The sequence below is a fragment of the Phyllopteryx taeniolatus genome, chromosome 12, assembly GCF_024500385.1.
Source record: "Phyllopteryx taeniolatus isolate TA_2022b chromosome 12, UOR_Ptae_1.2, whole genome shotgun sequence".
Lineage (NCBI taxonomy): Eukaryota > Metazoa > Chordata > Actinopteri > Syngnathiformes > Syngnathidae > Phyllopteryx > Phyllopteryx taeniolatus.
The window spans coordinates 3,673,260-3,695,900 of NC_084513.1; the positions used below are offsets into that span (position 1 = coordinate 3,673,260).

General features: G+C 42.5%; 1 protein-coding gene across 6 annotated transcripts in view; it reads left to right on the top strand.

Annotated features, from left to right (window-relative positions):
- plekhm3 (pleckstrin homology domain containing, family M, member 3) overlaps positions 1–22,641 on the top strand; it is a 43,333-nt gene that overhangs the window by 2,185 nt on the left and 18,507 nt on the right. For 4 of the 6 annotated variants that reach the window (XM_061792419.1, XM_061792420.1, XM_061792414.1 and 1 more), the window contains exons 2-6: positions 1,419–1,497; positions 3,730–4,266; positions 10,742–11,683; positions 19,053–19,198; positions 21,761–21,954. In XM_061792419.1, the coding sequence (XP_061648403.1) occupies positions 3,801–4,266; positions 10,742–11,683; positions 19,053–19,198; positions 21,761–21,954 (1,748 nt within the window). In that variant the 5' untranslated portion in view covers positions 1,419–1,497; positions 3,730–3,800. The remainder of the gene's footprint in view (positions 1–1,418; positions 1,498–3,729; positions 4,267–10,741; positions 11,684–19,052; positions 19,199–21,760; positions 21,955–22,641) is intronic. The other 2 variants (XM_061792417.1, XM_061792418.1) reach the window with 1 other exon arrangement.

Sequence of the window (22,641 nt, forward strand, 5' to 3'; positions counted from 1 at the left end):
ATGTATATGTATATATGTGTATGTATATGTGTATATGTATATATATGTATATGTGTATATATATGTATATGTATATACACATATATATGTATATGTATATACACATATATATATGTATATATACACATATATGTATATGTGTGTGTATATGTATATGTTGTCTGTATGTTGGTATTAAGTGAATTAAGCAGTGATCAGATGAGCCCAGAGCTGCACGTGGTGTGGCACGGTATGTGTTATTTAGTGTAGTATAGCAGTGGTCTAAAATGTTATTTTCCCTGGTCGGACAGGCGATGTGCTGCTTGTATTTAGGGAGTTTTGGTTGAGTGTAGGTTTGTTAAAATCCCGAATAATAATGAGGGGTGAGTCTTTGTGTTTTTTTTCCATTTCGTTTACTTGTTCAGCGAGCGTATTAAATTAAAAACACTTGAGAAAAGAATTCACAAGCCATATACTTTTTTAGAAAAAACGGGGTTCTTTAAAAATAAAAAATGTTCTAAAAATATCAATCTCAAAGAAAAGTCTTTATTTTTCCACACATTTTATAATCTTATGAGAATTATATTTCTTTGAATAAAGTTGTATTTTTTGAGTCTTTTTTTTTTTTTTTTTTAAAGAAAAGGCATACATTTTCAATAAAAAAAAAAATGTATTCTTCAAACAAGCCATACTGGTTTGAGAAAGTAGTATTTCTTCTGAGCAGAAAATTCATAATCTTAAAAGAATAAAGTCAGGTTTTTTTTTTGTCTAAATTTTGCATAAAAGTATATACACATTATTCCAGAAAATTGTATATTTTTGAGAAGAGTCGTCATCTTACAATATTAAACCCCTTCTTTTGAGGGAAAAGGTCTTTTTGTTTTTTTTTTGAGGGAAAAAAAGTCAGATTTATGTTTTTTTTTCTCTAGAAAAAAAGTCATACTTTTTTGGGAGAAGGCATATATATTTTCCAAGAATAATTTATATTTTGAAGGTAAACAGTTTTTACAAAAAAGGATACATTTTGGCAAATAAAGTCTGATCGAGTTTCTCCCCAAAAGTGGTAATGTTACAAGGAAAAAAAGTGATGTCTTTTTCCCACAAGCTCATCGTTGGCTCTAGGCACCCCCTACCTATGCAAATGTGTGATGTAACCCAATTATGGGGGGGGGGGGGAGAATATTCGCGTGTGTGTCCGATGAGCTAATGCCTTTCTAAATAATTCATATGAGCCAACAAAGAGACAAAGAGCTGGAAAATCAATGAGAGTGCTGATTTGAGGGGAGAACAGTACACAAGTGGACAGACAAACGGGTAGAAAGCACATACAAGTTGTGTCATGAGCTACATCCGAAATTGACTCATATCCATATTGAATAAGTGTGCATTTGTTTCCACTCATGCTTTTTCTTTACCTTTTCGTCTTCTTCCTGTTTCAGACCACCTCCATTTGATGTCTTCACAGCTCCTCTGCCATCCGACTTCAGGCAGGATTTCATCCTTGAAGGCAGGATGACGGTAGGCTTAATCATTGGCCAGGCCGATTATTGGCGCTGATATTCGGCATTTTGATGCATAGCGGCATTGGCCTTTTTTAAATCCGACGGCTGATAAGCAATCAAATTTAAAACTGGGTAAACTTCAGGGATTATTTAAGGGCTATTTATTTATTTATTGATTTAAATTTTCAGTTATGGAAACTTCCTGCACTTTGTTTTTGTTTGATTTTAAAACAAAGATAATTGAAAGATTAAGATTTCAATTCTATTGAAATTAAGGAAAGCCTTATTTACTGTAAAAAAAAAAAAAAAAACTTTCGGGAGTTTTTGTTTAAGTTTTCATTTAACTTCATAAGACGTGGTGCTGGTCTGGGACCTCCCTGCATGTTTTGTTTGAGTTTTAAAATTGTCTAAGATAAAAAAGACTTTTAACATCTTGCAAATCTGAAAAGGTGTTTAGTAAACATATGCTTAACGGCATTTAAATGAAATTAAGTGCTAGAGTTTATAATATGAAACATTTTGATGGCAATATTTTCCCTTTTACTGAAAATGAATAGCCGGTACGGTGGTTGACTGGTTAGCACATCTGCCTCATGGTTCTGGGTACCGGGGTTCAAACGCCACACAGTCGCCACCTGTGTGGAGTTTGCATGTTGCTAAGCGTGCCTGGGCGGGTTTTCTCCGGGCACTCCGGTTTCCTCCCACATCCCAAAAACATGCATGGTAGGTTGATTGAAGACTCTCAATTGCCCGTAGGTGTGAATCTGAGTGTGAATCTGTTTCTATGTGCCCTGCAATTGGCTGGCGATCGGTTCAGGGTGTACCCCGCCTCCCGCCCGAAGATAGCTGGGATAGGATCCAGCAGCCCGTGACCTTAGTGAGAATAAGCGGTAAAGAAAATGGATGGACGGATGAAAATGAATATCACAGAGCTGCCACATTACGAAACGTTTATATTTTTTTCTGGAAATCACTAAACATTGACTCGTTACGTGCATAACTGATTGTTCTGGATATTGGAAAAAAAGAATCCAGCGTCTGACATTATCGGCACGTCCACAGTGAACAGTTGCTTGGTGCACGCTTTTTTATTACGCCCCCCCGGCTGCCACGTGGCGGAGGTGAAAGTTCTCTTTGCGTCTGGTGTCAACGTATTCTAAGTCACTGATCATCGTCTCCATGGTAGCGAATAAGCTACACTTTTTACCATGCTTACAAATGTTTTACAAAGGGATGACAAGGTAGTAATTGCTAAGCTATCGTTACAAGCAGTTGCCAAACATCGAATCAGTGATTTGGTGAAACAATACACTCGTCACATGGGTATGGCAAAATAACAGGCCAGTAATTACACTATATATAAAATAATACACGTGCACACAGAACGCCGCGTCTGAACCGAAAATGAGCGTGGGCAGGTTAAAAGTATATTATTATTAATAAATATTAGTAATATAAGATAACCTTTATTAGTTCCACAATGGGGAAATTTGCATTGTTTCTGCAGCAATTGTCGATATAGGTAATGTAAATATATAATAGCATACAAGAGAAGACATAATTACATTTCTTTTTCTTACATGTACTTCTTACATTGCACTTAATAGAAACCAAAACTATTGTCCGTACATAAACTATCCAATTCAGTGTATCAGCAATGTTATTTGTTTGTTTGCAAAATAGAGTGCCATCCAGTTTGCATGTTCTCCCCGTGCCTGCGTGGTTTTTTTCCGGATACTCCGGTTTCCTCCCACATCCTAAAAACATGCTCGGTAGGTTAATTGATGACTCTAAATTGCCCGTTGGTTTGAATGTGAGTGTGAATGGTTGAATGGTTTATATGTGCCCTGCGATTGGCTGGCGCCCAGTTCAGCGTGTACCCCGCCTCCCGCCCATAGACACAGATGCAGGTATTTTTGATGTTGGAACGTTGACATCTCATATACTGTGACTTTGATTGAGGCTGCAACTGTGTCCACCATTACAACATTGATGTAATAAAAATATTAAAATCACAAATATTGAAGGCATAAGTTAATAACGTACGATTATGACTGTCACACGGAAATGTTCTTGACACCATTTTGAAAATATGGAAATTCAGAGAAATTTGCACAAATTGTTCTGGAAGTGAAGTTTAATAGGTGGGCAGCTCCGATATCAGCTCTAAATAAAGGTTATCGGCTTCCTTGGCTTCTAATAATCAGTACTGGTAACGGCCCTGAAAAAAACATCGGTCTATCTCTAGACAGCTCCGTAAGGATCCCGGTCCACACGCCCAGATGTTTGGACGCAGCTAGCGTGAGCTGTGCACGCAAGATGGAGTGCCTGAGGCATCTAGATGTGGTGGGCGACATCAGCCCGGCTCTGGAGGCCACCGAGGACTTGGCCGCCCCAGGTGCTCCCGCTCCTGACGAGAAGCAGCCTAAGAAGCTCCAGGAGGCGTCGTCGAGCGCCACGCTGGCCAGGCTGAGCTCCAGCGGCGTGTGGAACCTCCTGGTGGGACAGCAGCCTGAGGTGGGCCCACTTGGGCTGGCCTGGGCCGACGGCCTGAGCGTAGTGGGCCTAAGGCCCGGCAAGAGGAACCGCGCGCGATCCACCAATGACCTGCTGGCGCACGGCAAGGAGGGCGCCAACCCGGCCACCGGCACCGCCAATGATGCCTTCAAGAAGGGACACAACAGGTCCAGGTCCGACGTCAACTACCGGACGGCTGGCTACACTGACAACGGGCTCCCCACTGAGGACACTCTGAAGAACGCCATCGTCACCCAACAGACGGAAGGTCGGTACGCAAACACATACAAGCACCACCAACAGGCGCAATAGAAAGCAAGAGCTAGTTTACTCTATAAAAAAGCAGTGTAGCTCAGCTTCTGGCTGGCGGATGTCATGGCAAGCAGTATGCTTTTAGTGGTACAGCAAATGCATTGGAAACCGCATTTAGAAATATGATATACTGTACAAATATTTATTGTTCTATAGAAGTGGGTCCCATGCCAACAACAGTTGAGAACTACTGGGTTAGAGGATTTCACCATGAAAAAACTGTTGCCTGAGTCCCGTTTGTGGGGTGGGGAGGATATAAAAAAAAAAAAAAAAGTAGCAGTTTCACTGATTAACATGAAATTCAGTGGACATGTTTATCGTGACAGGACACATGAAAAAAGTCTCATGGACCCATAACCAATATTGAACAGGAATTTTGCTTTGAAGGTTTCAATGAGTTGCCATGAAAAGCGGTTCCGAATTCTGGTTCTTGAAAAAATTAGCCCCCTTGCCTCGTTTCACTTATCATTATGAAATTCATCAGTCATGTCTGTCAAAATAATGCATGAAAAAGTCTAAATGAACCACATCTGAAATGGAACAAGAATGTTGGGCAAAAATCCAGGGTTTGTCCATACCAAAATATTAGGTACGATGTTTTAGCTGCAAATTTTGTTTGTTTGATATTTTGTTTGTGTTGCCGTGTACTTTTTGATTGTCTTCATGTCCTCAGAGGAGGCTGTAATGATAGAAAATGATATCTTGAAAAGACTCGCGCGCGCACACACACACACACACACACACACCCCAGAGCTCTGGGGGTGTGCGGGATAATAGCTGGTAATCCTGTCGGCAAATGGACTCAAATGAGGTGAGCGCACAGGAAGCTAATTAAGGCGCCTCCCGACATGGGCGGGATTACACTACATTAGCATTCGCGTGAAAAGCTAGAAGGCTGTTTAGGCTGAAAAGGGGAGAAAGTGCAGTGGGGGGGCGGAGCCCCGATGGATGGGACAAAGCACTGTGTTTGCGTTCTCCATCAGCAACAGCTGGTTAGCATCAACACAATGAGCCCACGTGCACTTTGTGTCCGCATTCATGCCTTTCACACGGAGACCTGTCACTGAAGAGCAACTATTTGGCCGCCTTTATTTACTTTTTACGAAAAACCCAGCAAAGCACGATATTGTTCTAAAATAGTTCGGACATTGACTACTCCTTTTACCGCAATGTTGGTGGGATATCAGGTGTTCAATTTAACACAAGAGGTTCAACAATTAATCAATTAATAGTCAACTAATCGATTATCACATTAATCGATGACTGTTATGATAATCGATTTATTGTTTAGAGACCTTGTTGAACTTCAAATTGTCGAAATCCTCTGATTTCAGTATCTCAAGAGTAACTATTCTCTGATTTCTGTAGTCCTCAATGAAAGCAGACTGATGACCTTTGTGTTGAATGAAAACTAGGCTTTACATGATCAGGATTTTTGGGACCGATCACTGGTCAGCGAGTTTAAAAAAACGATCACCGATCACCGATCCGATCACAAGATGGAGGAATGTGTCTATTTAAATGACCTGTTCATTTACTGTATATACTTATGTACTTAATGGCTCAAAAAATTATATTTACAATAAATAAGGTATCTTTGTTCCTCTATTTATGCCACTGAGGGATAGTGACAGACAGAACCAATGAATGGTCTTGTATTAGATGGCAGGATGTAAATACAGTAATTAATGTATCCACTTTTTGTGTCATTTTTGTTTGTTGGTGTGCCGTGAGATTTTTCAATTGTAAAATATGTTCCTTGGCTCCATAAAGGTTGGAAATCACTGCTCTAGTCAGATCTTGTAGTCTAATCAGTCAGGTCAAACCAACATTACATGACAGAAATAATGGGTGCTAACTTACTGTAATTAAATTACTTTATTTTTAATTAAATTACTTCGCCCACCGAAACTTTAGAGCATGATTCGACAGAACGGCGGCATGTTTACGTCCAACAGTTCATGCTACCACTAGCTTGGTAGGCTACATAACATTTTATTGCCTGCTTGTGAGCCGTATCGTATTAAAATTGCGTGAGCATACCTCAAGCAAGCCTTAAACGAACGTCCTCTCCTGTCCTGAGCACCGGTGACCACCAACACACGTTTCCCCCCATTTCGTCCTTATAATACAAAGTCTGCGCGCTCAACTCTTGTTGTCGTCGCCATGGGAACGAGTGTATCCGGTCGCATTTGAGTTGACAAGATAAAGCCCAATGATCGTAAAAAACGGGATGCGGTGGTATCGGAATACAAGATTTTATTGCAGTAGTCTGACAGTGAAATCGTGAAAGAGCAAATTTGTCTTATAGTTTTAGCCGTGCATTACGTGTTGTCTGTCTCAGACGTATTGTCTGCTCCACACCGCCGACATGTTTTATATATTTATTTTTTAAAATAACTTTATTGGCCATCAGATATTTCCAATACCACATCAAAAGACATGCGACAAGGCTAAAAATAAACGAGCTTTTGGATTCAAATATACTGTGCACGTGGCGACACGGAGTCAATGTCTTTTGTGGTCATTGATCGGATCGGCGAATTATGACATTCAAGCCGATCAGCATAAAATGCTAAATATCGGCCGATACCGATCAGCCCGATTAAAATCGGTGTAAAGTCTAATGAAAACAAGACATTTTTGCAGATTTTCTGACAGATGTTACGAGCCAATCCAGTAACTGAATCATAATCAATTTATGTTTGTGCGTTCCCTGCACTGTTAATTTGAAAAATGCTGTTTTTGAATAAAGGGATGAAAGTCAAGAAACATTTTAAAGTCCAATTCATTGATTAATGGAAAAAATAATAGACACATTAATAGATTATTAAAATAATCATTTGTTGCAGCTCTACTTCACACTCCTGTCTTGCTAATTTGTTTTCAATTCATTAAAGGGAAAATTCCATATGAGAAAATCAAGCCAGTGTTTCTGATACCAAATTAGCATTTCGAGCTAGTTCATCACTCAGGCTTGGTCCAGTCTAATGGACGCTGGCACATTTCCCTCTCAAACCTCCCAAGCGTGACGGCGGCCAATCAGCTCGCCTGTGCTGCAGCTAATTTACATATTCAAAAAGGCTTGGTTAACACGCTGACAAAACGTGTTTTGATAAGATCGATGAGGTAATTTTTGCTCCCTCCCGCCGGGAAAACAAAGTCCGACATCCGTCAGAGGGAACACGGACGGGAGAAAATGGAATTAGCGTGATAGCGGCGGCCATTGTTGTTGTTTGAAATAAATGGAGGCAATGTGACGCGCCTTGATTTATTGACGTGCCAACACAAAGACGCGAGTGTGTTTTAACTGCAATCAATGTGAACACGATGCTAATTGGAGCCCATTTGGGAAGGATGCCTTTGAAGGATTCATCATGAAAAAGGGGGTTGCGAGGACCCGTTCATGGAAGAAAAAAAAAACGAGCAACTGTCACCAGTTTCACCGATTGACATGAAACAGGGTGGACATGTCTGTCACGATAGTACACACAAAAAAGTTTCAAGAACACGTGCCTGAATTTGAGCAGGAAGTCAGCCAAGTCGGTTTCGAGGATTTTCTGTGAAAGAGGGGTTGCGAATGCCCGTTCATGGGAAGAAAAAAAAAATATCAGCTCCCAACACCATTTTTACTGTAGATCGAATGCATACATCATGTCTTCTTTTATGATAGGTTTTAGATTTCTTGTGTTCAGACATTAAAAATTAACACCGTCGGATCGGGGAACTTTATTTTGAAGGTTTCCAGGCCCGATCAGCTGTTTTTAGACACGTCACACCTGGAAGCGGTGACAGCTCTGACTAAGGCTGAAGTCACAGCCGAAACTGTCAGCAAGGTAAGCGAAACTTCTCTTTACCACAACGACATTTGTCTGAACACAAGACATCTAAAAACTACTACTTTTACCGATCAACAAGACATTTGGCTGACATGTCTGTCATAGGCGGCACGGTGGTCGACAGGTTAGAGCGTCAGCCTCACAGTTCTGAGGACCCGGGTTCAATCCCCGGCCCTGCCTATGTGGAGTTTGCATGTTCTCCCTGTGCCTGCGTGGGTTTTCTCCGGGCACTCCGGTTTCCTCCCACATCCCAAAAACGTGCATTAATTGGAGACTCTAAATTGCCCGTAGGTGTGACTGTGAGTGCGAATGATTGTTTGTTTGAATGTGCCCTGCGATTGGCTGGCAACCAGTTCAGGGTGTACCCCGCCTCCTGCCCGATGACAGCTGGGATAGGCTCCAGCCCGCCCGCGACCCTAGTGAGGAGAAGCGGCTCAGAAAATGGATGGATGGATGGATGTCTGTCACACAAAAAAAAGGCTCAAGGACCTATGCCAGAAATGCAACAGGAAGTCTATATTGCAATATTGCTTTTTAAGAATTTGTTGTGAACACCCATTTATGAAAAAAAAAAAATAAATCAGCCCCTGACACCACATCCACCGATTGACATGAAATTCGACAGACATATTGACCAGAACAGGACGCAAAAAAAAAGTCTCAAGGATTCCTACTAGGGCTGCACAATCAATCGTAATTTAATCGTGATCTCGATTTTGGCTAGCACAATTAAATGAGGCTGATCGTCTCCGATATTTTTATTTTTTCTATGTGGGCACTGCTGCATATGAAAAGTGCTTCATTTGTAGCAGTGCCCGCAACCTCATCAGCCAGCCACCAGGGGGCAAATGTATGGTTAAGGCTTCATTAAAGACCAGCACCGTGCTCTGTGACCAACTTCAAAATAAAAGCCTAAAATGGCATTGATGTCTGATGTAGTAATATATGAAGCTTTTATTTTGAAGTTGGCCCTCTCAGCACGTTGGCGGAGAGGCGGCGGGTTACTGTAAGACACTATTAACAATCGTTGGAGCGGCTGCCCTGACTACAACTTTTCGACTGGCCTGACCGCAGTAAATAAGAGAGGGAAACCACAACTGTTGAGTTCTTCGCAGTTTGCGACCGTGCACGACTGACCAGTGACCTTCACTATAGTGATGGGGATTTTCAAATGAAAAGTCGGTGCTTACAGCCTAATGTTATTGCATTTCATGCATAAACTGTATTTGCTTCCATTAAGTTGCAATTCGTGATTGCACTTTGTAATAGCATATTTATCCAGTTAGCCCTTGGTAAAGGATATTTTTTTGGGGGGTACATTTATTTTTTTATTATCTAAGATGTATTCTTATTTAAAGATTGATTTTGCACTGAAAACTGTTACATATTGTTTGTTGAAAAGTAGTGCAATAAAAGTAGATTTTTCCCTAACATGAGGAATAATAATCATAATTGCAATATTTATCAAAATTATCATAATTATTATTTTGGCCATAATCATGCTGCCTTAATTCATACCCAAAACCGGAAGTCAGCCATTTTGCTTTGTAGGTTTTTAAGGATTCGTACAGCTTGTCAATGGAAAAAAAAAATCCAACCCCTGACACCAGTTTCATCAACCTACACAACGATGTGTCTATCATACCAAGATGCATAAAAAAAGTCTAATATTTTCAAGTACAGTCGTCCCTTGCTATATTTCAGTTCATTTGCGCAGTTCAGTGCATCGCAGATTTGGTTTTTCTTTGTAGGCTGTAGTACAGTACAGTTACTCAACTGCACGTCTCAGATAAGTAAACATCATTAGCTAATTGAATGTAGCCGGCCATCGCTAATTAGAACAAATTGTAATCATAACAGGTGGTTTGGATAGAGGGCGGGGGGGGGGGGGGGGGAAGCCATGGGTGCTCTTTCAATTGTTTTTTTTAACAAAAGGTAACAAACTACAGTAATCAAAAGGACATTCTTAACACACCTGCTGGTAACCTCAATGAGATTGTCACTGTAAACCTCAGTGGCTAATGCTGTAGCCAGGAAGTACCCCACCATCTGTGCATTAGTTACTTAGTTACTATCGTGACGAATGCGTAGATGGCAACTTCAATTGGACATAAGTAATACCTGCTGCAAATACTGTACTGTTTATTGGTGACAAAGACTACACATGTAACTTAAAAATATATGAATATCACCATGAATACTTGGTCGCTACTTCGTGGATTTCTTCTATTGTGGGGTTGGTCTGCAACGTAACCCCTGCAATAAACGACTGGTTACTGTTTTTGGAATGGCTCAGTTCATGAAAAAATTTGGTCCCTGATGCTATTTTCACCTATCAACACCAAAATCAGTGGTCTATCATTACAGGTTGCACAAAAAAAAGTTATGACAAGTTAGAATACAAATTCAGCGCTGGACACCAGTTTCATAGATCAGCACAAAATTGAGTCGTCTATCATGAGAGAGTGTATGAAAAAGTCTTCAGGACCCATGCCTAATATTGAACAGGAAGTTGGCTATTTTGATTTAAAAGGTTTGAGGATTCAGTACGCAATAAAATCCACTGTATTTTGTAAAACTGTTCCTGTGCAGGTGAAAAGGGGAGCAGCAATAGCTGCATGGTGTTGAAGCAGGCCGAGATGGAGTATCGCGAGGGCCTGCGGGGCCGCTGGAGCGAGTGCCATGCGGAGCTGACGCCCTGCGAGCTGCGCCTCTACACGTTGGACAGCAGCGCCAACCGCCAGTTGGGCACCGCCTACTCGCTGTCACACTGCCAGGGCGTGGTGGCACCCGCGCCCTGCCAGCCCGCTGATACGCGCATCCTGCAGGCCGTCTTTTTCAACAGTACGCGGGTGCAGCTGAGGGCCGCCACACAGTGGGAGGCGGCCGAGTGGCGGCGCCTAATATGGGAGAAGGTCCTGGCTGTGAGGCCTGCCAGGCAGAGGAAGGTGGTAGTGGAGAAGGTGGTCACCTTCCCCGACGCAGCCACCTCGGACGGCATCCCCCCGCTGAGCCGTCCCACGACTCTGCCCCTGTTCAACCAGCGATGCCAGGACGTCCTCAAAGCGGGGCTCCTGCACCAACTCTTGGAGCAAAACAACTGGTGCGCCTTCACCTTTGTCTTGAACAGAACCACTTTACAGGCGTTCCCCACCGAGGGGCGCGGCCCAGTGTCGCGCCCCGTTCGCCAGTACCTGCTGGCCTCCTGCCTGGGTGTGCACTCAGACCCCGAGGCCCCGGACCAGGGGGAGCGCTTCCAGGCGGTGTTCACCGACGACGCGCTCCGACTCAAAGCCGACACTGCCGCCAAAGCCCGGGAGTGGACAGAGGCCCTGAGGGGGGCGGTGGGCACCCGACGGCCGGCCCGGGAGGAGTGCGGTGTCCCGCTCCCGCAGGGGGTGCTCTTGAGGTCCAGAGAGAGGAGGCAGAAGGAGCAGAGAGCCAAGAGGCAGTCTGTCACCACCAGCTTCCTCAGCCTCCTCACCTGTGTCGCCCTGGAGAAAGGACTCACGGCTCAGGGCTTCACGTGCGCAGGTCAGAATACTGTTGTCCTCTTCAACACAAGCTCCTCCTCCTTCTCATCCTCCATCTTCTTCTTCTGCCGCTTCTGCTTTTCCTCCCCCTTCTGCTGCTTCTCTTGCTTCTGATTCTATCTTCTCATCCATATCTTTCTCCTTCATATGCTCCTTGTTTTGCTTTTGGGCTCCCCTTCTCCTCCTCCTTCTGCTTCTTGTTCTTCTTCATTTCTCCTTCTGCATCTTTTTCCACTCTTTCTTCTGCTTCTCCTCTTCTTCATCTCTATCCTCATTCTTCTTAATTTTCTACTTCTCCCTCTTGTTGGTCTTCGGTCTCCTTTCTTCTGCTTGTCATTGTTCACCTTCGTGTGTCTACTATTTCTTCTTCTGCTCTTTGCTCTACTTCTCTCATGCTCCTTCATCTGCTTCTTTTTCATGTACACTTCTTTTTCTTCTGCTTCACTTTTCATTCTTCACTCTTTTCTCCAACAGTTCTTTTTTCTCTTCTCCCCCACCTTGATTTATTTTTTTTGTTCTAGGCAAAAAGTCAAAACTGTCTTAAAATTAGTACAGCAAGATGTTTTCACTAGAATTAAGATAAATTCACTAGATAAGACTTAGTTTTTTGCAGTGTCACTGTCTCTTTCTCCATCAGCTTTCTCTCCTACTACTTCACCATTCATCTTTCTTTTCCTCAATCTGCTCCTCTCTATTTCATCTATTTCTTCATATTCTCATTCTCTGGGTTTTGCTTCTCTACTTTTCTTCGTCCGCCTGTGCTCTCTTTGATTTGTCCCTTGCATTCTTAGCCTCCTCCTTCTTCACATGTTTCCTCCTTCACCTCCTTCTGTTCCTCCTCCTTATTCTGCATCTCTTTCTCCTTCTTCATCTTCTCCCTTTTCTGCTCGTCTTATTTCTGGTGCTTCTCCTGTGTCTACTCCTTGTCCTTCTTTTACTTCTTGTTCTTCTCCTACTTTGCCTTTTCTTTCTTGCACTTCTCCTCTTCCTCCTTTCAGTAGTTCAAGTCACAACCAGTGACAGGCATATAATGGATTCATGGATTGTTTGCGTGAATTGTTTTTGTTTCAAAATGTAGTGGACTCCTCAGCTGTGGCAAGCAGAGGCACCATTGATTCCTTCTCCAGTTTTCTTCACTCAGAGAACGCTTTTAATCCTGATGATACTTATTATTATTATTATTATTATTGATCATAATTTTCTCTCATTTCCGCTTTCAACTCCTTTCATGTGTGCACTTTGCATATGCAACACACATGCATGCATGAATGCATACATACATATACATACATGTAGGTAACTATTTAACATCTAAATGTACTCTGTGGTCTGTAATTACACATGGGAATTGATCTCTTTTGAAGGGCATGTGCGTGCGTGCATGCGTGTGTGTGTTTGAAGAGAGAGACACACACACGTTATTTGTATAATATTGTTAGCTTTCACTGCACAGCAACGATGCTATACGGTTTTGATGCACTGATATCAGGTATCGTACATTTTAAAACTTATTTTATGTTGCATTGTCCCAAGTTGGTCCGACACCCATGCCTCTCCCTTTGGGTCTGGCCGGGGCGCTTCGGTTGGGCTGGGGGACCGCCCTTGGTCCTGGGTAGCGGGTGGCATCTCCCTGGCTGGGTCACCCGTGGTATGGGCTCGCTGGCTTGGCCCCCCCTTGCGAGTGTAGGGGACGGGCCCCACCCCCACCCTTCCTCACTGTGCCGGTTCAGCAACTCCGGATGCTAGTTGACTAACATGCAAGTGATATTGTGTTCATTCACTCATAAATTCCATATTGAATTCCTTATGCTGGGACCACTAACAATAACACAGGTTGTATTAAGATATCAACTCACAGGTTCTTACAGGTGTTTAGACACTAAAAAGCATCCCACCGCATCACTCATCAGTAGCACTGCCTTGCTCATTTCCCACATCCTGTCCTGCCCTTTTCTGTCTTCTCTCATCTTGTTCTTTTGGTTAGTTGTTGCATGTCCTCACCAGGTGCCCCCGTCCCCCCATCCACAAATAAGAACACCATTTGACTGTTGTAACGTTACTTGTGGTCAAGTATCTAGACTGTCTAACTATTCTTCTGGTGTGGTTCGCACCCCTATTCCCCTTGTCTGTTCTGTCCCCTAAAACCCTTTTTCTGTCCGGCTGCATTTTCAATAAACATCAGAATAATGAAAAAATAAGCCGAGGGAGTATTTCAAACTCCCCTGCTGCACAGCAAAACTGTTCCAGCACAAACGCCATACAGATCCACCATTCAGGAAAGAGAGAAAAAAGAATTGAAGCGTTTTGCCGCAACGTACATAGAAAGTGTCAGTGGTTAATGTGCCCTGCAATTCACATTAGTTAATTAGCTAGCCCTCCACTTTCTTCACCAATGCACGAGCCGCTAATCCCAGTTTGGCTGTGTGGCCGGCTGGCGATGTAGCAAGCTCAGCTCAATGCTGTAGCTAGTCATTTGGGGGCCCAAGGCAAACTCAGTCACAATGACACCCCCCCCCCCCATCCCCCACCCATTTTACTTCTTGACAAAAGGAATTTTTTTTAGTTTAGGCCACTTTGTCCTGCTTTTGAAATCTGTTACAATTATCTGGAAGTTTAAGTTAGTTTACTAATATTTACCATCTAAGATTTTGAACTAAATCAACTAAAAAGTTTGAATTTTATATTTTCTGAGCCAGAACAAGTCCTTAAAATCCTTCTCGAGGATTATTATCTAACATGGGAATCATCTCAACACTGCTACTGTAATTGATAAGAACATTAATTAACATTTAATATGGTCTTACCATTTCAACCGCATTTATAGTCAATCTTGGTGATGAAAGGTGTCACCCTTCACTTCTTCATATTTTTCCATTTGATAAAATAGCAATATTGAAGCCATAAATTATTAATGGAAATAAAATATTAAAAAAAACAACAATTATATATTATTGGACTACTCGATTAGTCGAAAGAATTTTCAGTATGATACTTGAATACTAAAATATTTGATAGCTGCAGCCCAAGTCTTCTTTGATCTTTCTAACATTACCTCCTTCACTTATGTTGCCGTCATGAATTGTCGCTGATTTTCTTCCAATATATTGATTGCCGCTGTATAGTCAAAAACTGTATCGCACGTTACTCGGCGATTCTCACCCCTGGTGTGGTTTTCATCGTACAGGACACACACTCGAGATGCATGACGACTACCTATAACTACTACTAAAATGATGTCACACTCGTTGGTCCGATAACAAAGAAAACTGGACCAATAACTACAGCTGCATTCAGTGACACACTGCTGGTCGCCACTCACCAGCAATTTGCATTGGCTCCTTACAGTCCTGGGTTTTCTGACCAAAATTCTTGGCCTATGACACCAAAATTTGTCAATATCCGCAGTCAATTAGCTTATGATCACGACCACTTGTGAAATTACGACCATCTTCGGGTTTGTAACTACGACACTCACGGCAATACCCAGCGGCCTGCGAAGCAGCGGACACTCTTAGCGTCTCAAGCTGACACAGCAGCAGCGTGGGCAGCTTGGCCGCATGCTTAAGCACTGTTATCGCGGTTGGGCTAACATTTAAGGTAAAAACATGTAACCCCTGCAAATGCCGCTCCTTTGCATATTCCTTTACAGTTTTAGCTAACTTGACAATACAGTTTTAGCTAACTTGACAATACATTAAATAATCCACAAATGAAGTTGGTATCAAAACACGCGACGGCGCTCCTTCATTCTGCAGGGAAATGTGCGACCGCCTATCCACGCATCTGCGGGCTTGCTCGAGCAGCACCAACACTCCCCCGTCACTCTGTGCCAGCCACTAATTGACATGTCTTAAAATAAACATAAAGATGAATGATCGCCCGTTCTAATACTGTTTAAAAATAAAGAACCATTAATATTTGAACCTAAATTTTAATTAGATTTTCTATGAATAAAAAGGCATTCTATTATGCAACCAGTCTGAGATAAAATACAAGTATATACACTATACATAAGCAGGGTGTCCCCACTCCAGTTTTCCAGCAGTTTGGGGGTCTTCGGCCTGGAAATTGTTGAATGCCCTTGATATAAACCATTAAACAAAATTATATTGGTTATCTGTATTGGCTTGGAGAAGCAGCAAGTTATCGGTTATTTTTGGAAAAAGCAGTTAACATGCATCCCTAACACACGCACGTGCGCACACCACGCACACACACACACACACACACATTCTTTTTCAGTGGTCACCAATCATGCATGCTGGAGTGTTTTGTCAGTGGGAAAGAAAACACATCAAAGGTCCGTTTTAACACACACACACACACACACACACAAACACACAGACACACACGCTGATCCTCTGAGAGGTGTGCAGGTCCGGACCCGTGGTGGACAGATGAAAGCCCGGTGTCGGCCCTCATGCCGTCTCCCACCGCCGTGTGCTCGCCCCTCTCAGGTCAAAGTGAAACCCCCCCTCTTCCCTGCCACCGCAGCGCACCGAGGTACAATCGGTGGACCTTTTTGAGCCGCGTTTGAATTCCCATTCATCTTGCCCGTCCTCGCAATAAAAGATCAGAGAGGAACGGCGGAAGCTGCTAGAAGCTTTAGCGACAATTAACAGACAACTAACACTCTCTAAATGGTGGATAACATTGTGTACCTTTCACACTACCAATCAAAGGCAGCTTTCTTCCGGGTCTTGTGTGAAATGTACCAATACAGAATGGGATGGGAAGACGACCTGCAAATTTTACAACTACTCCGGTAGTGTAAGAAGTAGTCCGGCAGCTGCGTGAAAGGCGATACCAGAAAGTATCATTGTATCAATTTTGCAAATAATGTGCAAAAGGGGCTACACCTGTCGAACAGCAGCAATTGCTTTTCCTGCAACAGGGCAGGAGAAGTGAGTGTCACAAACCTTTTCTGCTTACTTTCACACTCCCCACAAAAGCCAGCTTTTTCCTAGATCGCTGGTCTGTGTGAAAGGTACCGAAACGGAATGCGGTGTTGAGGTCGAGCCGGAAATTTGTTGGTTTACGAGGTGGTATCGGAGACATGCCAGATGGAATGGCGGCTGTGTCAAAGGTAGTGGAAAGCCAGTATCAGGGCGTGAATTTTAACACCTGAGATCCACTTCTCCGGCTTTACTTCTGTGCCAATTTAGTTGAATTGTGTAAAAGGGGCTACACTTATTGTGCTGGAACAATTACTTGACAACACAATGAGGGGGAAGAAGTGAGTGTTGGGTGTTAAACTTAAAACCCCTTTTGCGATACCTTTCACACTGCCCATCAAAAGAAGGCTTTCTCTTTGGTCCTGTGTGAAAGGTACCAATTCGGAATGGGGTTTTCTGAGGTAGTGTCAGAGGGCAGCGATGAAAGCTTAGTAAATGATACATTTCTATTGCGTCAATTTTGCAGGCTACACTTGGTGAACAGCGGCAATTGCGGAGGAAGAAGTGTACACCCCTGTCCCACCTTTCTCGCATTCCCTTTTCGTCAGACACTATCCTGTGTCTTTGACGCCTCTGCTACCACATCAGAAGCCTCACTGGTTTGACTTAACACCCCCATTGGGTGTTGGTACCTTTACATACAACGCAGCGAGGTCGTGTTCAGGCTGACACACGTCGTGGCTTCCTGATGATAAGCTCTGCTCTTTTCTTCTTTGCGTCTTTTTCACGCTGTCTCAGATGTTTGCTTGATAAGAGACACCTGTGGGGGGGGGTGCGTGCGTGCGTGCTTGCATGTGTGTGTGTTTCGGGTGTTTTTGGTGAAAATGGGACAAAGCAATCAAACTGAACAGAGGGGAAGATCTATTTGTTCTTCAGGTGTTTGTGTTGTGACTACAGCCTGAAGCGTGACAGCACGAGACAGCCATTACACAGGTGGATGTTGGGAAGTTTATGCGTTAGCGTACCCCAAAGCCAGTTTCACTTAGCCGCATAAAATTTGGATCTTTTTTGTCATTTCTATGGGTGCCTAGATTTTCATTGAAAATTCATCCCCCAAAGCCAGTTTTGCTGATCAACATGACATTTGCTAGACATGTCTATCATGAGTAGAACTAAACAATAAAAAAAAAATGCCTAAAAAGGTACAGGATGTGTGCCAACTTGATTTGAAGCATCAATTCTCAGGTCATTTTAGTCATATCCAGGGGTGCTTTGCTTTTTTTATTTTTTAATTCAGCCCCTAAAGCCAGTTTCACCTAGCACAATGAAATTTGCTAGACACATCTATCATGTGTAGACCCCATAAAGAAAATAGCAAAGTATGCCTTAAAGTTACAGGAAGTCTGCCATTATGGTTTGAAGCTTCTATTTTATGTTCATTTTGGTCATTTCCAGGGGTGCTTTGATTTTTCTGAAAATTCAGCCCTCAAAAAGCCAGTTTCACTTTGCAACATGAAATTTTGTAGACATGTTTGTTTTGAGTAGACCCACAAAAACTCAAGAAGTCATGTCTGAAAAGACATAAAGCCTGCCATTTTGTTCTGAAGTGTCTATTTTAGGGTCTTTTTTTTTTGTCATTTCCAGGGATGCTTTAGATTTTTCTGAACTTTCAGAAAAGTTTCACTTCGCAACATGAAATTTGGTAGACATGTCTGTCCTGGCGGCACGGTGAACAACTGATTAGCACGTCTGCCTCACAGTTCTGAGGACCGGGTTTCAAATCCCGGCCCCACCTGTGTGGAGTTTGCATGTTCTCCTCGTGCCTGCATGGGTTTTCTCCGGGTACTCCAGTTTCGTCCCACATCCCAAAAAACATGCATGGTAGGTTAATTGAAGACTCTAAATTGCCCTTAGGTTGTTTGTTCATATGTGCCCTGAGATTGGCTGGCGACCAGTTCAGGGTATACCCCGCCTCTTGCCCAAGGATGGCTGGGATGGGCTCCAGCGTGCCCCGACCCTGGTGAGGATAAGTGTTACAGAAAATGAATGGATTGATGTCTATCCTGAATCCACAAAAAAATCTTAAATGCCATGCCTGAAAAGACAGGAAGTTTTCCATTTTGTGTCTATTTTAGGCTCATATTGGTCATTTCGGAGGGGTTTTCTTCATATTTCAGGCCCCGAAGGCGGTTTTACTTAATGTCTAGAAATTTGGTGAGATGTCTATCATAAGTAGACTCCCAAAAAAAACTCTCTTTGCCCGACAAGACACAAATCTCAACAAACGTCAGGGTCATTTTTGTCAATTTGTGTCCTTCAAAGATAAACTTGTGTCAAAGAAAGTTGTCCAATGTCTACCAAATGTGAACCACATATACTAGACCGATTGGTGCCAGTAAATTGCGAAACATCTCCATGTTAGTGCGTGTGGCCTGAACTTGACATGTGGCATTGACTTATCACTGTTGTGTGCAGGCTGTCAGCGTCCAGTGGGCGCCTCCAGAGGCAAAGCCAAAGTGTGCCACTACAGCGGCTGGTATTACTGTCAAAGCTGCCACCAGGACAATACCTTCGTCATCCCCGCTCGCCTGCTGCACAACTGGGACACCTGCAAGCACAAGGTGACGCGCCAAAAAACACGCCAACTAACTGTCCTCTTGAGCCTTGCATATTGTTCATATTACTTAATTGCCACCTTGACAAAATAGATATAGTGGTGCCTTGAGATACGAGTGACTCAATTTATGAGTTTATCGAGATACAGGCGGTCGTTCGACTTTATTATTTTTTTTTTATAATTCCTCCTTGATTTGACTTGTATGCACGAACTTGAGATATGAGCGCTATATGGTGGCAGTGTCAGATAGATTTAGTAAATATCCTTCAAAAACAAACAGAATGAAGCCTGAAACAGCCATGCAAAAGTCATATCAAAAAGTAATGATGATTTAAAATTTTAGTCATTCATACTAAAAGCAATCCTTATTGACTGCAAATGGTGGTGGCCCATTGAAATACTTGTTTTTATAACGATTAAGACAAAAGGGCATGATTGTTAGACATAAAAAGCTTTATAAACATCGTGTGAGTTGCACAATTTACATACGTTGCTTCAAACTCTGCATATACTGGTGCATAAAAGATCCTAACCACTCATTAAACCCATTACACTCTTATAATAATAAAAACTCTTAAAATATGTGCACCTTTCTCAAATTCTTACTTTTTTTTTTTTTTTGCAAAGTTTCCCCACTTAATTGTTTAAGGTCATCAAACAAATGTAAATATCAGCCATAACCCAAGTAAACATAAAATGCAGTTTATTTAAAAAATATATTCACAGCTACTTGGCGCTTTGAAAAGGTAATGGCCCTCTAAACCTAATAAGTGATTGGCCCACCCTCAGCAGCAACAACTAAAATCAAGCATTTTCTATAACTTGCAATGGGTTTTTCGCATATCTGTGGAGATATTTTTGCCGCTTTTCAAAGTTTGGGAATTATTCAGGTGATTTTTAGCAAAATTAAGATGAGCCTTTGTTCTTTTTGATCAGCAGTGGTTTTCACCTTGCACGGATGCAATTTTTGCCCAGTCTCTTCCTTATTGTATTAACACTGATGTTAAATGATGCAAGGGACGCCTGCTGTTCTCTTGGAAGCTGTGCAAAAAAAAAGAAGAAGAAATTGAGAAGTGGGCTAATACTTTTTCAATCACTATTCTACCGTAATAGAGCTAGGAGATCCGACATCTCAGGAAGGAGAGAGCGTGAAAAGCTTCAAATTTCTCAGAGTCCACATCTCAGCAGACCTCAGCACCAACATCTCCCATCTGGTGGGAAAGGACGTAAAATACTTTACTTTCTCAGGAAACTACGCCAAGCCCAGCTCCCCCAAGCACCTGCTCATAAACGTTTATAGATCCACCATGGAGAGCCTCCTGACATACTGCTATATAAGTTGGTTCAGCAGCTGTACTGTGAAGAAAACAGGAGGGATCTGCAACGGGTGGTGAAAACAGCAGAGTGGGTGTTTGGTTGCACACTACCCACCCTCAGGGACATCTACACCGGCAGACTACTAAGGAAAGCCAGCCCCTCCCACCCTGGACACTCACTTTTCTCCCCCCTCCCCACAGGACAATGTCTATAACCATCTATCCATCCATCCATTTTCTTTACCGCTTCGAGGCTCAAAAGCCGGTTCTACCACCAAGCAGTTAAATGCATCTGCCCCCCACCCCAGTGTGTCCCATCAAAGCCACATCCTTGACATGTGGTGGCCATGTTGAAAATGGCAAGATTTCCAGGCAATGCATTGATGTGGTGGCCATGATGGCAGTAGATCTATCTATTGTCACTTGTAGAAAAAGCGTACATGGCTGCAGTGTTAACTCAAAGAGGAATATAATGCACAAGTCTCTGCAGTCTGGAACATGCTATTTTTGGTACAGTAACAGTTATTTGTCAAGCCATTCGTCTATGGCAACGGACTTGGAAATAGGAAGCAGACTAATTCCTCCCAATGAAAGCGACCCGCCTTGACTCGCCTATGAGTACGTCAACAATGTCAACATCAAGCACACCAGCGTGGTAAGTTTGGATAAAATGTTAAACTTTTCAAACATTTTCCAGGTTTTTTTATACTTATTTTCAATAACGTACTTTGCACTGGGCCTTTTAGGCTACCAAAAAAGTACGAAACAATAATTTTGTACTCTACAGTAATAGGGGTGTATATGGCTGAAAAAAAAGTGCTTAAATATAGCGGACAGTCGACTGTAACGGACGACCCGCCGCCCCCATTAGTCCGTTAAAACGAGATTCCACTGTATATTAAAAAATTTAATTGGCTTATTCGGAAAACATTGCAAATCATGAAACTTCATTTGAGACACCTAACGGTAAATACATTTTGACATTAATAGTTTGAAAAATATTACTTGAGAATACTTGTTTTTCTTAGAAACAATTGTGACCTTTCGATCGATAACAATGGCCAATAATTCAAATACTCATACCAATAAAATGAAATGGTTTTCAAAAGAAATTACAGTCACCCATGTCTTTACCGTTATTGATCAAATTATATGAAAATGACCCATAACTGCAACCTTGCTGAATAGAAATAAACACGCTGACGAGGCTTCAAATGTCCTTGTGTGACTTGTCTGCAATCTGCTTGCAGGTGTCCAAGCAGGCTAAGGAGTTCCTAGAGTTTGTGTATGAGGAGCCTTTATTGGACGTGCAGCAGCTCAATGGTGGACTGTACGAGCACTGCGAGCCCCTCAGCGCTGTGCTGCGTCTCCGCCAGCAGCTGCAGTCGCTGCGTGCCTACCTCTTCAGCTGCCGCGCCACCATCGCTGAGGACCTGCGCCGGAGGTACAGTGAACTCAGCGTGCTTGTTTCAAGCTGTTTGTTTGTCACTCCCAGTTGAAGTTTACTGTAAAACTGACACAGAACAAAAGAGAATCAAGCATTGTATATTTAAGCAACAAAAGTTTCAACTGCTGTATATCAGGGGTGTCAAACTCATTTTTGTCGCAGGCCACATTGTTGGTCCAGTTTCCGTCAGAGGACCTTTATGACTGTGAAACCAGGTAAATGTTTCATCGCTGGATCATAGTATTATATATACACAACAAAATTTGTTTGTTCAACTATTGTTCAAGTTACTGTAAAAAGGGGTTTGGTAACACAAAAAAATCCTTGCAATATTTCAACATTATTATTTATTGCATATGTGAAATTTTGGTACAGATTTTAACAAGAATAATTAAAAGGTCAGATGACAAAGATGTTATGTGGGCAGTTAAAATTCATATTTGCATTGTTTATGTTATGTAATACATACACGTAACTTCCAGCAAGTTTTCAACCATGGTTTAGATGAAAATGAGGTTTTTATGACTCATAATGAGCCCTACCCGAACATACCCGAAGTGCAAGACACCGGGTGTGGTTACTCTATCCACCACAAGGGCTACCAGAAGTGCCGTTGCAATTGACAAACACAGCATGCTACACACTATACTTAATGGCGAGCAACGTGTTGGAATATGAGGAGGG